The 17567-nt window shown below is 34.7% G+C and overlaps 1 protein-coding gene and 1 pseudogene across 1 annotated transcript; one reads left to right on the forward strand and one right to left on the reverse strand.

The window, feature by feature from the left end:
* The first annotated feature begins 909 nt into the window (after positions 1-909).
* Positions 910-5035, forward strand: LOC109016343 (NADH--cytochrome b5 reductase 1-like). Its single transcript, XM_035687128.1, has 9 exons — positions 910-1023; positions 1977-2118; positions 2499-2589; positions 2696-2773; positions 3302-3382; positions 3531-3620; positions 4264-4329; positions 4506-4592; positions 4695-5035. The coding sequence occupies exons 1-9, from the start codon at positions 918-920 to the stop codon at positions 4788-4790; spliced, it is 837 nt and encodes a 278-aa protein (XP_035543021.1). The 5' UTR covers positions 910-917; the 3' UTR covers positions 4791-5035.
* Positions 5036-8263: 3228 nt separating this feature from the next.
* On the reverse strand, positions 8264-13376 carry LOC109016342 (annotated as a pseudogene).
* Between the last annotated feature and the right edge of the window lie 4191 nt (positions 13377-17567).

Here is a 17567-nt window from a genome sequence, read left to right on the forward strand (position 1 = left end):
ATATATTAAAAAAATGTGAAAAGAAAAATGAAAAAAAAATAGAAAAGCAACTAGCGGTCAAAGTGAGCAAACTACTCTAGACGGCAGAGTAGCCCGACTCTTTCTTCAAATGTAAAACATGAGTAACTCACTCCCCCATTGTGTTAAAAAAAAAAACTACAATAGTGTAGATATAAAAGCCAATAATTGTCAAAGGTCTGTGGCCTGGTTGGCATAATCCTCGGCTTTGAACTTTCAAAATAAAAGTCTAAAATTCGAAACTCCAGTCCCAGATTAAAAAAAAAAAAAACCAATAATTCTGTCTAGTGGAAAATGAAGTATGCTAATTAGAAAGAATATCCAAAGTAGTCAAGAACATATTGCTTAAATGACACTCTTATTTAATTCTCTATCATATGCCATTCTCAAAATCATATCCCACGAACAAAAATATTATTTATCATCATCCTATTAATATAAAAATATGATAATAAATAGTTTTCTAATTATTAAAAATCAGATAATAATTTAAAAAAATTGATAAATATCACTTCAAGCCCACTTTGAAAGTTGGATCTGGTCTAACCTATAGCCCTGGCCTTGAATTCATTGTTAGTGGATTGGATTTAGTTAAATCTTCCAGCTTGGCATGATTTCATGCCCAAACCCAAATTCATGAACAGGGTTTTATTTTTATTTTGTGTTTTTGTTAAAAAGAGAGAAAAGAAATGTGAAAGACAATTTCTTCTGATGGATGATCCCTTGCTTGATTCCTTCTCTAACGCTTTTACAAACCTACTTTGAGTCCAGGGAAGGGAAGGGAAGGGAGAAGTACGAGGAGAACAAAGTAAAGCATAAAATGGACATTTATTGCTATTTAATACCCATTATCACTGATGTAATCTACTAAAAAGTTGCTTGCAAAAATATCTCTCAGAATGGAGCTTATGCAAATTTCCCTGGCCCACTTGCTCGGGACAGCTTTTGCTCTATCTTTGGTGGCCATACCTGCTGCCTATTTATATTTCACCAATAAACGCAAAGGTATGATTTCCATCTTTTGTGGCAATCGTGAATGTGTAAATATAGTGTAATTATTTTTAAAAAAATGAATAAATACATGATTCACATAAAAAAAATTAATTTTTTAATAGTAGATCTCACTCTTTTTCAAAGTGATTACATGACGTTTGCACACTTCACGACTGCATGTAGCATTACTCTTTACTAAAACAGGAAATTATCAATTTATCATTACCTCTCTAATACCTTCAAATTGGCAACTATTTCATATGTAAAACAACAAACCACCATTAATCAATTTTCCTAAAACTTGTCACTCCACTTCAGCTATCCCTACAAGGATGTCAAGTGTCAACATCTAACCACTACTTTGAATTAGTTTACCAACACCAACAACATTACTTACCTCCTTTTCTAAAATATTGTTATATATGGAAAGAAATGGATATCAAATTTCTGAAATATATTTTCGTGCAAGTAGGAATTGTCAATCATCAAGGATCCATGCATTTGTCAACTTAACTGAAATTTGATTATTCCTGATACTCGATGATCAATAAAAAAATGCATGTGAACTTCTTTATCAAGCAAGTTTTTAAGAAAACTATATTTTGTACTCTCGTATTATCATTGTTTTTCAACTTGCATGCTAAAATATCAAAATTGTCAATGTACACGATAAATTATCAAATTTTAACAATTCGCAAACTCATTACTAACTGTTAAGATTGTGCTATACATGTACTATTTTTCATCGAAGTGAGTAGTCAGATTTTGACCAAACGTGTAAATTATCAAGATTTGATGGTCTAAGGCTGAGATTTGACAATTTCGGTAGTTTAGGATGCAATTGAGATAGCGGTGGTAATTCAGATGTGCAAAACATAATTTCTTGTTTTTGTTTTTCAAGTTTTCTTATGGTCTTAAATTCCTTATTTGCCTGCCATATGATTGTTCTGGTGATGTCTGTCCAGGTTGTTTAAATCCTGACAAGTTCAACGAATTCAAACTTGTTAAGAAAACTCAGCTAAACCATAATACTGCAAGGTTCAGATTTAGTCTTCCTACACCCACTTCAGTATTGGGTCTTCCCGCCGGACAGTATGTAATTTGCAGGTTCAAGTAACTGATTCTGTCAGTGTCAATGATTTCAGAATTGCAATGCATTTGTCTTCTGCATAACTCTGATGTTTTGTTGTAGTGCATAAACACTTCAAAAGTTCTCTGAGGCATTGAAACCTTCTTGAAACATAGATTATGGGTGCATAATGTCTGAACTATCTTTTGATAAATTGAGTTATTTGTTTGCTCATTTTGTTAATTTCTCCAGTTATGCTTAGTGAATATGATTGTTCCAACAGTTTTTTGAACTCTCTTTATGTTGCTTTTATCAATTCCCCCAAAACTTAGTTGTCTGTATATACAAATAATGGACATCTAGTTGATGCAACAAGTGACAAGAATTGAAACCTAACAAGTGTTCCCTGGTTAAGCAGAGGAAAGGATAACCAAGGTGAAGAAGTGATTAGACCATATACACCAATTACTTTGGACTCTCATGTGGGTTACTTTGAACTGGTTGTAAAGGTATATCCCATCATCCCCCTTTCATATCTAAGAACATGTCTTTGCTCATTCATTTCAGTTTTATTCAGCAGAACTCGGTTTCTCATTTTGATTTTTCCTGTAAAAGATGTATCCCATGGGAAAGATGTCCCACCATTTTAGAGAGATGCGAGAAGGCGATTACCTGTCTGTGAAGGGCCCCACGGTACATATTCTATCTTTTGGGGGATACCCACTTGATACATGTGGATGTTGGTCTCTATTACAGATAATAGTGTTAGCCATGGAAATTCTGATAGATTGTTTAGAACTTCTGTTATGTACATGGGCTTGACACCTTGAAGTTGGCGACAATATTAGGTATGAACTCCAGTTACCCTTCATTGCAGATTCCTGTAAAATATGGTTGCAAGGACAATGCAAATCATTGCAAAACCTTTCGTAATCACACTGTTGATTGTTGAAATGGAACTTTACCATATGTAGGTTTTAAACAACTAGTAGTGATGAATTTGCCTTCAAAATGTTGTGGGCAAAATCATTTAAGCCACCCATTTTGGACCATATCCACTTCGGTTCTACATTAGATCCTACCCTATTATCTTAAGCAACAGTGGGAGCTATAAATGTATGCCTAAATCAGTTGGTATTATGTATTGCATACTCATCAGAACCAAGATTTTCAAATTCTCTGTTTTTTTCATTTTATGAGTTAAATTTTCGTGCTTAAAAGGGGAGCTTTAAATACAAACCTGGCCAAGCTAGAGCTTTTGGAATGCTTGCAGGTGGCTCTGGCATAACCGCAATGTTTCAGGTACATATGTGAGCATTAAAAAGCAGAATTTCTTCCTGTTTAGTGTTCTGATTGGTATTATTGATCTTATCAAGCATTTTGTTGATTTAAAGGTTCTTATTTCTACTTCTCTCTTTCTTTGTTTCTTTGTCATTCCTTTTGTTTCCAGCTCACTCGAGCCATACTAGAAAACCGGAAAGATAAGACCAATGTGCATCTTATCTATGCCAATGTCACCCTAGATGACATCCTGTTGAAGGTAATTTGCTTGCTTCATTTTTTTCCCTTATAGATGAGTGTGCAGTGCACTAGTTTTTCTTTACTGGATGAATTAGAGAAAACTTGTTCAACCAAACAGATAGTGCACCTGTCAGAATCATTTACAAGACCTTTGTAGCAGGGCACTCCAAACGGCAGAAACATAAATAAGACAAAGCAAATTACACAGAGAAAGACATCGATGGAAACAAACTAAATGTAATTGGAAACAGCAATAGCAATTCCTTAGCTTTGACAGAGTCTGGTTGATTCGTTCTGCATCCAAGTTGTCCTCATAATATGAAATTTTCTTTTAGAACTATATCTTATTTACCTTTTCTGCAATTCTTGCATATAAAAGAAGATGTACCACATATAAAAAGAAATAGAGTTAGTCTAGATACAGTGCCCAAATGGGGATTGCTCATGCAAGCCCATACAGTTATGTTTAAAAAAAATACGGGTCACAGAGTTTCACTTTAATTTACATATGATAGACATGAGGGTCCTTATCATTCTACCATTTCTTATATCAGACACATCGATCTCTTTCTCCAAGTCTCTTGAGTTAACTGTCTCTTGATTCATTATTTTCTTTGATGTAGTATTGATGAGAGTGCATTTTTTTTACGGACTTTCTGCAGGAAGAGCTAGATGCCTTTGCTAGAAATTTCCCTAATCGTTTCAAAGTCTTCTATGTCTTGAATGAGGTCAGTTCCTTTGGTACAACATTTCCTTCAAATATCTCTCTTTTTAGATGTGCTAAGGGAACACTTGCAAAAGATATCCCCTTGATTTCAAAAATAAATAAATAAATAGATATCCCCTTGTGTAAGTATGTGCCAAATCTTTATCATTGATGCTCACTCTATCCCATAATTGCCAGCCTCCTGTGCCATGGAATGGTGGCGTTGGGTTTATAACCAAGGAAATGATTCAAACCCATTTCCCAGCACCAGCCCCAGATGTTCAGGTTAGTTACCCAATTTTTATATTTACTTCAAACGAAAACTTGCACATTCTCATGACACTTGCTCTCTAACTTGCAGTCCTCATTGGGCTAAAACGTTTGCAGATTCTGAGGTGCGGTCCACCAGCCATGAACATGGCCATGAAAGCTCACGTTGATGCACTTGGATACACATCAGACATGTGTTATAATGAACCCTAGGGAACCCTTGAGAAGATAACTGAGAAGAGAAGTTTGAAGTGAACTGAAGTGTTGTCGTGAAGGCTAAACTTACATGAGTTCGGGAATGGGCTGGATCACGTAGAGGCTGAAGCCCGTGCTGCAATAGGGTTTTAAGAATAAGTGGGCCTTGGCCCAGTTCAATATTAAGTCTATTAATGTTTTAAAATTAATCCAGTATCGGTTATTGTATTTCCTTATTTTATTCCGTTACGTTGTTATGGTACTGTCAGAGAATATTCTCCATGAGTGCGCAGAGTTTGTTACGTACTCTGTCCATATACATGGTTGTTTTCTCTTGTAAGGACATCAATGAATGCATAAGTTTTCTAGTATTTCCCCTTCTCGAGAGAATGGTCATTCTCTGAGTGAGCTTATTCATCCTTCTACCCCAAGGGGTGTTACAGAATTGGTATCAGAGATACCCCCATCCCCTTCTTACAAAAGTATACTCATGGCAGAAGGCACCCGTCTGTCACAGCTGCAGGAGAGTTTCACCTCTCTAAAGAAAACTTCTGAATCCCAGTTCAAGAGCTTGGAGATAGAAATGCTGGCCTTGAAGAGACAACTTTCCTTGCTCACTGTGGAGTTGCAGAAGAAGCATCAGGAGGAAGTTAAATCTTCACATGCACCAAAGGGGCAGCAGGACCTCCAACTAGTTCAGATGGGAGAAGTGCAAACCCGTTTGGTACGACTTGACTTCCCTATGTTTACTGGTGATGATCCCACGGGCTGGCTGTACAAGGTACATCAGTTTTTTAAGTTTCAAAATACTCTGCCACAACACAAGTTAAGGTTAGGATCATTTCATATGTAGGGTAGGGCATTGGTGTGGTTCCAGGAGATGCATGAGACTGGGCAGTTGGTTGATTGGGAGTGGTTTGTGAAAGCCTTACTTATTAGGTTTGGTCCAAGTTGTTATGATGATCTTATGGAGGCCTTAACCAGGCTTAGGCAATTTGGTTCAATAGAGGACTACAAAACTCAATTTGAGTCCCTCTCTAATTGGCTGAGGGGTCTATCCGATAACTATAAACTAAGTTGTTTTGAGTGGGCTTAGGGATGACATTCGTCTTCCAGTACGCATGTTCAATCCTACATTCCTTATTTCAGCCTACAGTTTGGCCAAATTCCAAGAGGAAAACTTGTCCCTCACTAGAAGAATCCATAAACCATTCACTTCCTATTCTACTGAAACCACCCTACCCAGAATTAGCCAACCACAACCACAACCTGAGAACCAGAAAACCTATCCAAAACTCACCTTACCAGTACAAAAAATTAGCTAAACACAAATCAAGGACCGTAGGGATAAGGGTCTGTGCTATTACTATGAGGCAAGATGGACACCGAGGCATAAGTGTCAAAAGCCTTGATTATATTTGATTGAAGAGATTTGTGAGGTGCCTGATGAGGAAGGGGCTGTGATGGGGGATTTGCTTGAGAAGGAAAATGAGCCTGAATAGAGGCTGGTGGAAGTGATTAAAACAAAAGGGGGTCCAAAACTATCACTCCATGCTATCACTGGTTCAATCAACACTAAGCCCATGAGAGTCAAAGGAAAAATTGGAGACTGCTGGATAGTCATTCTCATTGACTTTGGTAGCACCCATAACTTAGTTGACCCAACAATAGTCCATAAGACCAGGTTGCGAGTCAATAGGGAGGAAACAATCCAGGTTAAAGTGGCGAATGGGGAATTAGTCTCTAGTGTGGGGAAAGTGAAAGACATATCACTGGTAATTCAAAATGTTCCATTTTTGGGTGAAGCCTATGTGTTGTTGTTGGCGGAATGTGATATGGTCTTAGGAGTGGTTTGGCTCCAAACCTTGGGGTCTATCTTGTGGAATTTCAAATAGCTAAAAATGCAATTTTCAGTGGCAGGGCGACAAGTGCTACTTAGAGGCCTGACCAACTCTAAATTGGTGGAAGAGGGCAGTTTACCTAACCCTAGCAGCATGGGCAGCAAAGGGGTATTATTGCAATATTTAGAGCCTGAGCTAGAAACCCCAACTTTCCTTTTAAAAATAATCAACCAGTTCTCAGATATTTTTGCTGAACCCAGAGAGCTTCCACCACAAAAGTCCCATGACCATTCCATTCCCCTACTTCCTAGAACAAGCCCAATTTCATTAAGACCCTATAGGCATCTCTACTACCAAAAAGACAAAATAGAAAAGATAGTGAAGGAGCTACTGGGTACAAGGGTTATTCAGCCAAGTCAAAGCCCATATTCCTCACCAGTGTTGTTGGTTAGGAAGGCTGATGGGTCTTGGCGCCTTTGTATGAATTATGGGCCTTAAACAAGGTCACAGTGAAGGACCGATACCCCATACCAGTGGTGGAAGAACTTTTGGATGAACTTTGTGGTTCTACTATTTTCTCTAAGTTGGATTTTCGATTGGGTTATCACCAGATAAGGGTCAAAGTTGAAGATATTCCAAAGACAGCCTTTCGTACCCACGAAGGCCACTATGAATTTTTAGTCATGTCTTTTGGCTTCACTAATGCTCCATCAACTTTCCAAAGATTGATGAACCAAATTTTTAAACCCTTTCTAAGACATTTCATACTTGTGTTTTTTTATGACATTTTGATCTACAGTAAAAATGAGGAGGAGCATGGGCAGCATTTGGAGATTACACTGCAGATACTCAGACAACATCAACTCTTTGCAAAAGGCTCCAAGTGCATGTTTGGTTGCTCAGAAATGGCTTACCTAAGGCATTTAATCTCAGCTCAAGGAGTTAAGCAGATCCTAAGAAGCTTAAGGCCATGGGGGAATGGCCCATGGCCCCATACCGACTACTGTGAGGTCCTTAAGAGGCTTTTTGGGGCTAAGTAGATATTACAGAAGGTTCATCCAAGGGTATGGAGGAGTAGCTACCCCCCTTACAAAGTTGCTAAAAAAATATGGGTTTAAGTGGACAGCTACTGCAGAAACAGCATTCCACGCACTCAAGGAGGCAGTGACTAAACCTCCAATTCTAGCCCTTCCTAATTTTTCATTCCCATTCGAAATTGAATGTGATGCTTCAGGGAAGGTTGTGGGGGCAATTCTTATGCAAAAGGGACATCCCATTGCATTTTATAGCCAGACTCTGAAGGGTAGAGCCTTGGATATGTCAACCTATGAGAATGAGCTCTTTGCACTGGTTTCTGCAGTACAACGATAGAGGCATTACCTCTTCGTTGTGAAGACAGACCATCAGAGTTTGAAGTTTTTATTAGACCAGAAGGTCGGCACTACTATGCAACAAAAGTGGATCAGCAAACTTCTAGGTTATGATTTCCTGGTGGAGTACAAAAGAGGGTCTGAGAATAGGGCAGCAGATGTCCTATCTAGGAGGGATGAAGATGAGAGTCCTATAGTACTCTCCATTATTTCAGTTCCCACTTGGAACTTGCTGGAAGAAGTGAAACAGAAGAGCGAAAGGAATCCTGAAGTGAAACTACTATTGCAAAAGGTGGAGAGTGGAGAAACAAAAGACAATAATTCCAGCTTTTTGAAATGGAGCCACTCGACTACATAGCACCACGGAACATCTACTGGCCAATTGGAAGAGCTGCAACTCAAGATGCATGAGCTACATTAGCATAATAAGACATCAACAAGCACTAGGAAGGGGAGGGGGAGGGCGAGGGCGAGGGGGAGAGAGAGAGAGAGAGAGAGAGAGCCATTAGCTTACAAGCACTTACATGTTCTTCGAGTTCGCTATCAAGAACATAAACAAGGCTGGTACCATCAGTAATCAAGGCCACTGGAGTTGAACCAGCTTCAGAACTTCCTCCAACATCACCTGCAACCCCAGCAATGACATGACAATGGCATCTTCCAAACTCCTTCTACATGACTCTTTAGAACTGCTATTAATTATTATCTGGGTCATCTTGCTTGTCAGGAGCTTAGAGGAGTAGCCAATTGATATGGCAGTTTCTTGCTTGTCCCCTGTCAAAACCCATACTTTGATACCTGAGGTTCTCAGAGATTCTATAGCTTCTGGCACCCCTTGTTGCAGTTTATCTTCAATACCAGAGGCACCTAGTATGCATAGATTGTTTTCAACACTGCTAGCAACCTTTCGAAGCAGAGCCGCTCTACCAATTAAAGCAGTGCTTGCAGCCTCAAAGGAAGAGTGTCATTGTTCAAATTCTGAAGCACACAGTTCCCGCATCCTAACAACAAGGGTTCTCAAACCAAGTGAGGAATAAGTTTGAAGATGGGCTTCAGTTGCCCGTATTATGCTCGTGTTCAAATATTTATCCACCACGCTGAACATGGTTGAGTCAGCACCTTTTACAAAGACTCTCACAGTCTTGTCAGGGCACCCCAATATTACTAACATCCTCTTTTGGTCACTATCAAACTCATGCAAACCCATTACATCAAACCTGCAATGCCAATTATGAGGGAATTCATCAATAAGAAGAGATTCTAAAGCTCACATCTTTTGAAAGAAGCCACATATAAAGATGATAGGTAGTCATTTGGAGTAATCAAGTATGACTACTCGACCCACTGCAACTACATTACCCAACAGTTTCGTAACTGATACTTTAAAACTATTAAGTATAAATTAACTCAAAATTATTCAAACCATTACAAGCCACCTATTACTTCTGTTTGTATATTGATTGATTATGACAAAGGAAAAATAATTGAATGTCAATTGTTACTGAATCTGAAAAGAACGTACAGGGATAGGGATAGGGATATGGATAGAGGGGGAGAGAGAGGGAGAGAGAGTTCTAAGAATTCTGAAACCACTATAGACTAACCAAAATTTCCTTCTACTAGTAAAAAACAAATCCAGCAAGAACAGTTGTAGCCACTCTGTCAAAGTTGTTCTAACAATGGTGTGGTCATCATAAATTCGTAATAGTCCTAGTTAGATAGAGAAGTGGTGATGCAGAGGAAGGGGAAAATGAACAATAGCACGTCTAATTACCTTTGCCTCTCTCCTTGAATATCAATAACTATATGGCTAGAGGTTCGTTCTATAAGCATAAAACCATAGGTGGCAGAAGCATACACCAATGCTTGTTCATCTGGAGACTCCCCTTGGTAATTTATTATCTTCACACTAGGATCAGATGTGTCGACAAGCAGAGGCACTATTGTATTGCAAGCTGCCAACGCAAGGAAGAAATCACCGACATGTTTACCTTCCTTTGTGCCATTTCCGCACTTTGATATTTGTAAAAGCTCCGAGTCAGGCTTTACCTTCATTTTTGGCCTTAGAACTTTCCCCTCCACTGATACCAAGTAAGGCAGCATAAGATGAAAACGTTATGCCAAGTAAAAACAAATTCAGAAACATTATAGATTATATTACAAGATAACAAAATGGTATTACCTTGAACAAAGTATCCTACTTGCTCAATTTTTGAATTCCCACAACTATAATCTTCTCCCCGTACGCTTGCTCATTGGAATTCCATCTTGTTCTCTGTAAGCGTGCCAGTTTTATCTGAGAATACATACTTTACTTACCCTAAATCTTCGTTTATATTCAATGTTCTGCACTGAAATCTCGAATGCAATGCCTCATCATACATTTGGGTATCTCCGATCATGAAGTAAGCCTAACCAACCCGAACAAGCTCCATGGAAATGTACAGAGAAATGGGGATCATGATCTGGAAAACAATAACTGGCATGAGGAATGCGAATAACGTCTCCATTCCCCACTCGTAATAGTTAAAGTCTTTCCGTCCTCCCTTGGAGAAGTCTTGTTTTCTATAATAAGGCAAGTAATCCAACTCTTCCCTGTGGTTCAGCAACTAAATGAGGGCACAGATAGAAACAACCACGCATAGAGCAACAAGAAACATAGAAAGTATGATGATCTCGGAGTTCATATGGGTCTCAAGCCGACTCCTCTTAGATGGAGCTCCTGAGTTGTTGAGCATGGCTTTGGTGTCACGACCAGCATACACTATAACCCCAATTGCCCAATTAGTATTCTTCAGCTGACAGCCTCGAAGGACAATATTGGAGGGTCCAAGTGACAGCTTTTTTCCATCAATTTCCATGTTTGCATGAAACCCATAGATATTCCTATTTGGTTTTCACACTTGATCAACCCACTAACTTTTCCTTCATTAGGCATCTTCAAGAGGGTCTCTTGTTTCGCATAGTGAGTTTTCAAATTTGACTCCCCATCCAAAGTAATCGTCTGCACATATGCGACCCCAGTTGGGTCGCTAGTCAAGAGCAGCACCATATCACAAGGAAGTGTTTCCTTTGCTTGACTTCTGATCATTTCACCAACTTGGAGGTCCTTCCATTTTTTTGGTTGGAACTGATCATTAACCAAAACTGATGCCAACATGTTGTTCTCAATTCGGTCTAACCGGTGCCACCTATAGTCCTCATGTGCATCCTTCACAGCTGTAACTAACAGCACAAAGTGATGGGCACCAAGATGGACCTAATCTTAAAGATGTTTTGCAAGTTTCAGATGGGTCAATTACAAGGTCAAGAGCCAAGAAGATCAATGAAGCAATGCAAGGATTGGTGCAATCCACTTGAGACGAGTCTAGCAAGAGCCGAATATTCAAGATGGGCTTTAGAGAATGAAATCTAGTGACCATCCATGTGATACAAGCTATGGAAGAGCTTAACATAAACTAGGGCCTATTATTATGATTATGTGATTAAAGGTCTTGGACTTGTTTATTTCATTAAATGAGCTTATGTTATTAGTTATAGGAATTAGTCTAGAATAATTGGGTTTGAAGACGTTTGGTCCCCATACGTCTTATTTCTTATGAATTATGGATTTTGTACAGGCCTTGTATTTTGGCCAATGGCTTATTTGAAAAGTTATTTTTTAGGAACTAGGGTTTCAAAATGTTACTGTAGCCGAGTTACTGTAGTGTTGTACTGCAGCTGCGACACTGTTCACTCAGATGTATTTTTGGAAGATAGGGCATTATTTTGGCTAAGATTTTAATTAGGTTTTGGTTTAAATACTCTTTGTAGCCTCATTTTAACAAGTTTATAAAATTTAATGAATTTATTCATTGTGAGTTAAGTTTTACTCTTCTTATTCTTGATTGAACTTTTGTACTTATTAAAGGTAAATCACAATATCTGTGGCTTTCCTCCTTGTAATCTGGGTTCTTGAGACGGGTTCTTCAACGGGTCTAGATTTTAATATAATCTAGATTCTTGAAACGAGTTTTTATCGGGTCTAGATTCTCCATCTATTGACTTGATTTTAGCTTTCTTGGATGAATTTTTAAATTAATTGTGAATTTAAGAGATTTCATTCTTGCAGGTTGATATCACTAAGGCTAACAGCAAAATTGAAACTCCCCGGCCAAAAACGGCCAGCTGTGGGAGCTGATTCAGCACAACAATTACAAGAAAATATCTATGAAATTGTTCAAACAAATTTCATGGCAAAAATGAAATAATCGAATCCTTTGCAGTTCTTAAGAGTTTCCCGCAAACTCATACCTCTCATTTGTCTTCGCAGGATCATTTATATAAGGAAAATGCTACATGCCCCGCTGGGGGCTCCCGCTGGGAGCTCCCGCTGGGCATGTAACATTTTTTTATCTATTTATTTTAGTTTTTTTAATATAAATATTATTAATAATTTTAAATATTTTAAAAAATAAAATAAAAATTATAATATTATTAAAAAATATTTTTTTAATCAAGAAATAGAATAAAAAATAATATTTATTTTACTTCGTGATTAAGGAAGTATTTTTTAATAATTTTTTTTTACTTTCTGATTAAGAAAGTGTTTTTAAATGATATTTTAAATTTATTTTATTTTTTAAAAGTGTAAAAAAAATCTATATAAAAAATAAATTAAAAAAATACACATAAAAGAGTACATATTAAGCCCAGCAGGAACCCCAACGAAGCTGTAGCATGTCCATTTTAAATATTTAAAAAAATCATAATATTATTAAAAATATTTTCTTAATCATGAAGTAAAATAAAAAATTATAAAAAAATATTTTTTATTTTACTTCGTAATTAAGAAAATATATATTTTTTTACTTTTTGATTAAAAAAATATTTTCTTAATAATATTTTAAATTTATTATTTTTTTAAAATATTAAAAAATGTTAAAAAATTTAGATAAAAAATTATTTAAATAAAAAATATATAAAATAACCTACAGCCCCCAGCGGAGCTCCCAGCGGGAGCCCCCAGCGGGGGCTGTAGCATCACCCTTTATATAAATCAACCTCGCATCCTCATCACTGATTTGCTTCTGGGACATGCTAAGCAGCTCGGAATCAGCCCCTCTGGACCCATATCTCACGGGCTTCGACCCCAAATCACCAAAACTCACTTCCCTGATAGAATTCCCCGCCGACTTGGACTGAATGGAAAAAACACTTCGTTGGGATGAGGAATTGAAATTTGGTTCCACATTAGAGGAACTCTCAAATGGGTTTTTCGATTCCATCTCGGAAAAAGAACCTGGGCGGCCAGAATTTGGTTTAGCTAGATCTAACAAGACAAGTGCAGTATATATGTCTCGGGAATTTGGAATTCTCGGATATGGGATCAAAAGGGGACGCTCAGAGGCCATGATCTGACAATTTGAGGCCTCTTGAACAGCACAGAGTTAACGATCACCAAAGTCATGAAATACCAGAAAGGTTATTTCGTTTTTTCATTCTATTTTCGATAAGTAAATAGCTCGAGGTGATTCGACCAATTGCCACGAAAGTTTACAACAACAACAGAAATTTAAGACAAGCAGCAAACCCAGGACGAATAGGAAAAGATCGGCCTAGTTAAATATTTAGCTGGAGATGCTAGTATTTGTTTCATTTGTGGATTTTTATTGATTAATAAAGAAAAAGAGATGTTGTCCTCTTCTGTTAAAGAAAATACAATATTTGATAAATATTTTTTAAGAAATTCTACTTGAAACATCCATTATCGACACGACAAACAATCAAACCAATCATTTTTGTAATTGATATGATAGGCATATACATATTTATCAAGTCAATAATATTACAAGAATATACACTTGGGTGACGAAAATAGCAAAACTCATATTTTTTAGATTGAATAAGATGGATAAAGACTTATTTAAACACTAGCTAGCATTTAATAAAATCTCAGTTTTTTATTTTGGCTTTAAGTTAAACATATATAGAGTTTTGATTCCATCAAGGTTCATCCCCATCGAAAAGTGACAAAGTGATGGCATCTTATGTAATTAAGGATATTAAAACAGAAGGATATTTTTTCTCAGTTTCAAAATGCCATATTATGGTTTACATACAAAGATTTTTTGTGTATTTATAACTTTATATATATATATATAGAAAAATAATAGTTACAGTTGTGAGTGCGCAAGTACTGTATAATTATTTTAAAAAAAGTGAATAAATACGAGATCCACATGAAAAGAAATTAATTTTTTAATAATAGACCACAATATTTTTCAAAGCGACTGTACCGCGCTTGTATATTCACGACTGTATATAGCATTACTCATATATATATAGGTACGAGATGACCCAAATTATCGCAATTTTAGTGAATTCTTGTTATTTTTTATTAGTATAATTACCCCTCTTTTTGAAACTATTAGTGACTTTTGCTTGTATGCATTATGATACAATTGTTTATATCCCATTAGAAAAAACATGAATTATTTGGACTTAAAACGCACAACACACACCTGATATGCATTCCACTTATTGAACATGATTAGGTTTTGATATAATCAAAAACATGGCAAAGGGCTTACCGACTTCATAAATATGACTAATGTTAAATACAGTTTTAGAGTGTACAAGTCTGAAGCATTTATTTGAAATATATGAATGAAATTTTTCATATTTATTCTAAATTTGACTATTATTAAAAAGGTAATGCGCTCGCTTTTATTTGTATAAATTATTTTTTCATAAAAATATCTATAAAATGTTTTGTCATGTTATTTTTTTTATTTTATCAACTAGCATTTAAAATATAGTGAAATAATCTCGTGACTACATAATGGGTTAGGTTTACTAATTAGATTGGTGCGTGATTCGAATGCACGTAGAATAAGTTATTTATCTTTTATTTGAACAAATAATAATGGGTTTTTCAATGAAGAGGATCTTTTATTTTTGAATTAATGATAGGGAAGAATCGTTTAGCTTTCTTTAATAAATGATTCGTATCTTTCCCACGTACATAAGACAAAAAGTACTTAGATAATTAACCTAATACACTAATTAAAGGAAAAATAAATTACATTTTTATATGATTAAATGAGACAACCATTGTTTAGGAATACAATTGTTCTAAGATATTTTCAGACTACTTTATTATTATTCACTACTATTCATAAATCAATAAAGACGATTTTAATATCTAAACGGAACCATAATGTCTACCATATAGTTCCATAGAAAATTTCGAAAATGAAAAATATTATTCTTTATTCTAAATCTCATCGTTCTCAATTATATCAATTGATGTGTCATATTTCAAGTGACATTTTATTCAAATTGCATAATTATAAAATCGTCTAAATGAAAAATAGCAATGCCATATATATATATATATATATATACACACTAGCGGTTGGGCAATGTGCGAGGCACATTTGCCCGGTTGAAAAATAACTTATTTTGTAAAATATAAATATGTTTTGGGTTAAAAAAAAAAACGTAATCATTAGTAAAATAAGTAGTATATAGAGAATTTTTTATGAATTTAATTTCTGCACCTAACAAGTGAAAAGAGATGTAGAGAATTTTTGTGATAGTGATAGTACTTCACTGCATAAATCGAAACAATCCAACCGAAGAAAAAAAATGAGAAGTGGTAAAATGAAGGGTTGGATTTAAATCTTAAAAATTTTAATGTACCAACAGCAGCCTCGTCCTTCAAAAAACAACACACGTAGACATCATATCCTTAGATATGATTTGGATCGATGTATTAATAGTAGTGATATGGTTTGTGAATAGTAATATATAAAATTATTTGGATTAAGATGTTTTATTTGATTTTAGAAAATGACAGAAAAAAAATTAAAATAAAAATATTATAAAAGTTAAAATATTATTGGAATATAATTTTTTAATGTAGTTTTTGTTTTAAAATTTAAAAAATTTATATTTAAGAAAATTGTAATGATTAGATTAACAAATTAAAAAATATTTTATATTTAAATAATATTTTAAAAAATATATAAAAGTTTCTGAAAACCTAAGAATCTATTAATCTCTTCCTCGAACTCAATAATTTTGTTTGGGAAGAAATAGATTGTCAATTCCCTCCTGACCCAATGATGTTGTAAATTTTTTATTTTTTTAAAAATGTTTATGATGATTAAAAAAATACATGAAAAAAAGAAAATAAAAATAAAAAAATGAAATACATATTCATGACATATTTTCAGGTTACTTTTTTATTAGTTGTAGCAGTTCTCTTTAGTTAATTAAGAATATTATCATATTTAAATTATGTTAAAACTCTAATTATTTATATAGTTATACTTTTTTAAAAATATTTAACAAAATTTCATTATTTATTTAATGATGAAATATTAGTATTTTATAAATGGCTTGGTTATTTTGAAATTAGTGGTACTTGTATAAAATCCTGTATGGCGTAAGATTTTTTAATTGATAAAAAAAAGCAAGTTTGCCACATCTGTCAAATTGAAGAAAAAAATAAAGTGTAATTTCAAATATTAAAATAGTCTAATGTATAAGAATAAAATTATTATTTATTTATGTTCATCATTTATTATGAAATTTAAATTATATTAAAAATTCAAATTAATTAGATAGTTTTTTTCTCTTAAAAATGTACAGTAAAATTTTATCATTTATTTAATGATAAAAAATTAGTATTTTATAAATTAAAATTGATTTTTAGTGTATGATATAATAAACAGTAATAGGATATGCGAAAAAAACATGCGAAGAAAAAAAAACAGCTTCTTTATTGATCATTTAAAACTCAAAAATCAATATTTTTTTCACTTTTTCTTTCTTCCTCTTTCTCATTCCCTACGCACGATTGTGGTATTACGTCGCACATTGGCATTCACACAGACAAAAACAAAAAACAAAAAAAAATCTTTACTGTTCATTAATGTTCATCATACTGTCGATGAACAGTAATAAGATATGAAAAAAAAAACGGCTGATTTAGATTTACTATTCACGATGAATAGTAATGAACAATAACGTTATAGGCGCATTTAAGTAATAGGCAGATATATATCAACTTCAATTCTCTTGGATGGAAGACGTGTTTATACATATGTGCATGTATGTATAAACAAGTCTTCAATTCAAGAGAATCAAAGTTGATGGAAGGTAAGAACAATTGCACTTAAAACACGTTTTATGTGCATCTACAAAATAATGCTCAAGGCAAAAGGGTATGGACAAAGCTTGATTATTCTATTGCATCATTATTTGGAGGAGAAGGAGATCAACTTTGACCATTTCAAAGAAAGGATAACGTGTTGTTAAGGTGTTGATCTGACCGACTCTGACCACATCTCTGTAAATAAATATGTTTTGAGTGCCTCCACAGTAAGTATTTCAATTCCCCACAATAAAGCTATTATTTCAATTTCCCACAATATTTAGGTTGTGTTTAGATGTTGAATTGAGTTAAGTTGAGATGATAAAATATTATTAGAATATTATTTTTTAATAATATTATTATTTTGAAATTTGAAAAAATTAAATTATTTATTATATTTTGTATTGAGATTTAAAAAAATTGTAATGATGAATTGAGA

This window comes from Juglans regia, unplaced genomic scaffold, assembly GCF_001411555.2.
Source record: "Juglans regia cultivar Chandler unplaced genomic scaffold, Walnut 2.0 Scaffold_683, whole genome shotgun sequence".
In the NCBI taxonomy this organism is placed as follows: domain Eukaryota; kingdom Viridiplantae; phylum Streptophyta; class Magnoliopsida; order Fagales; family Juglandaceae; genus Juglans; species Juglans regia.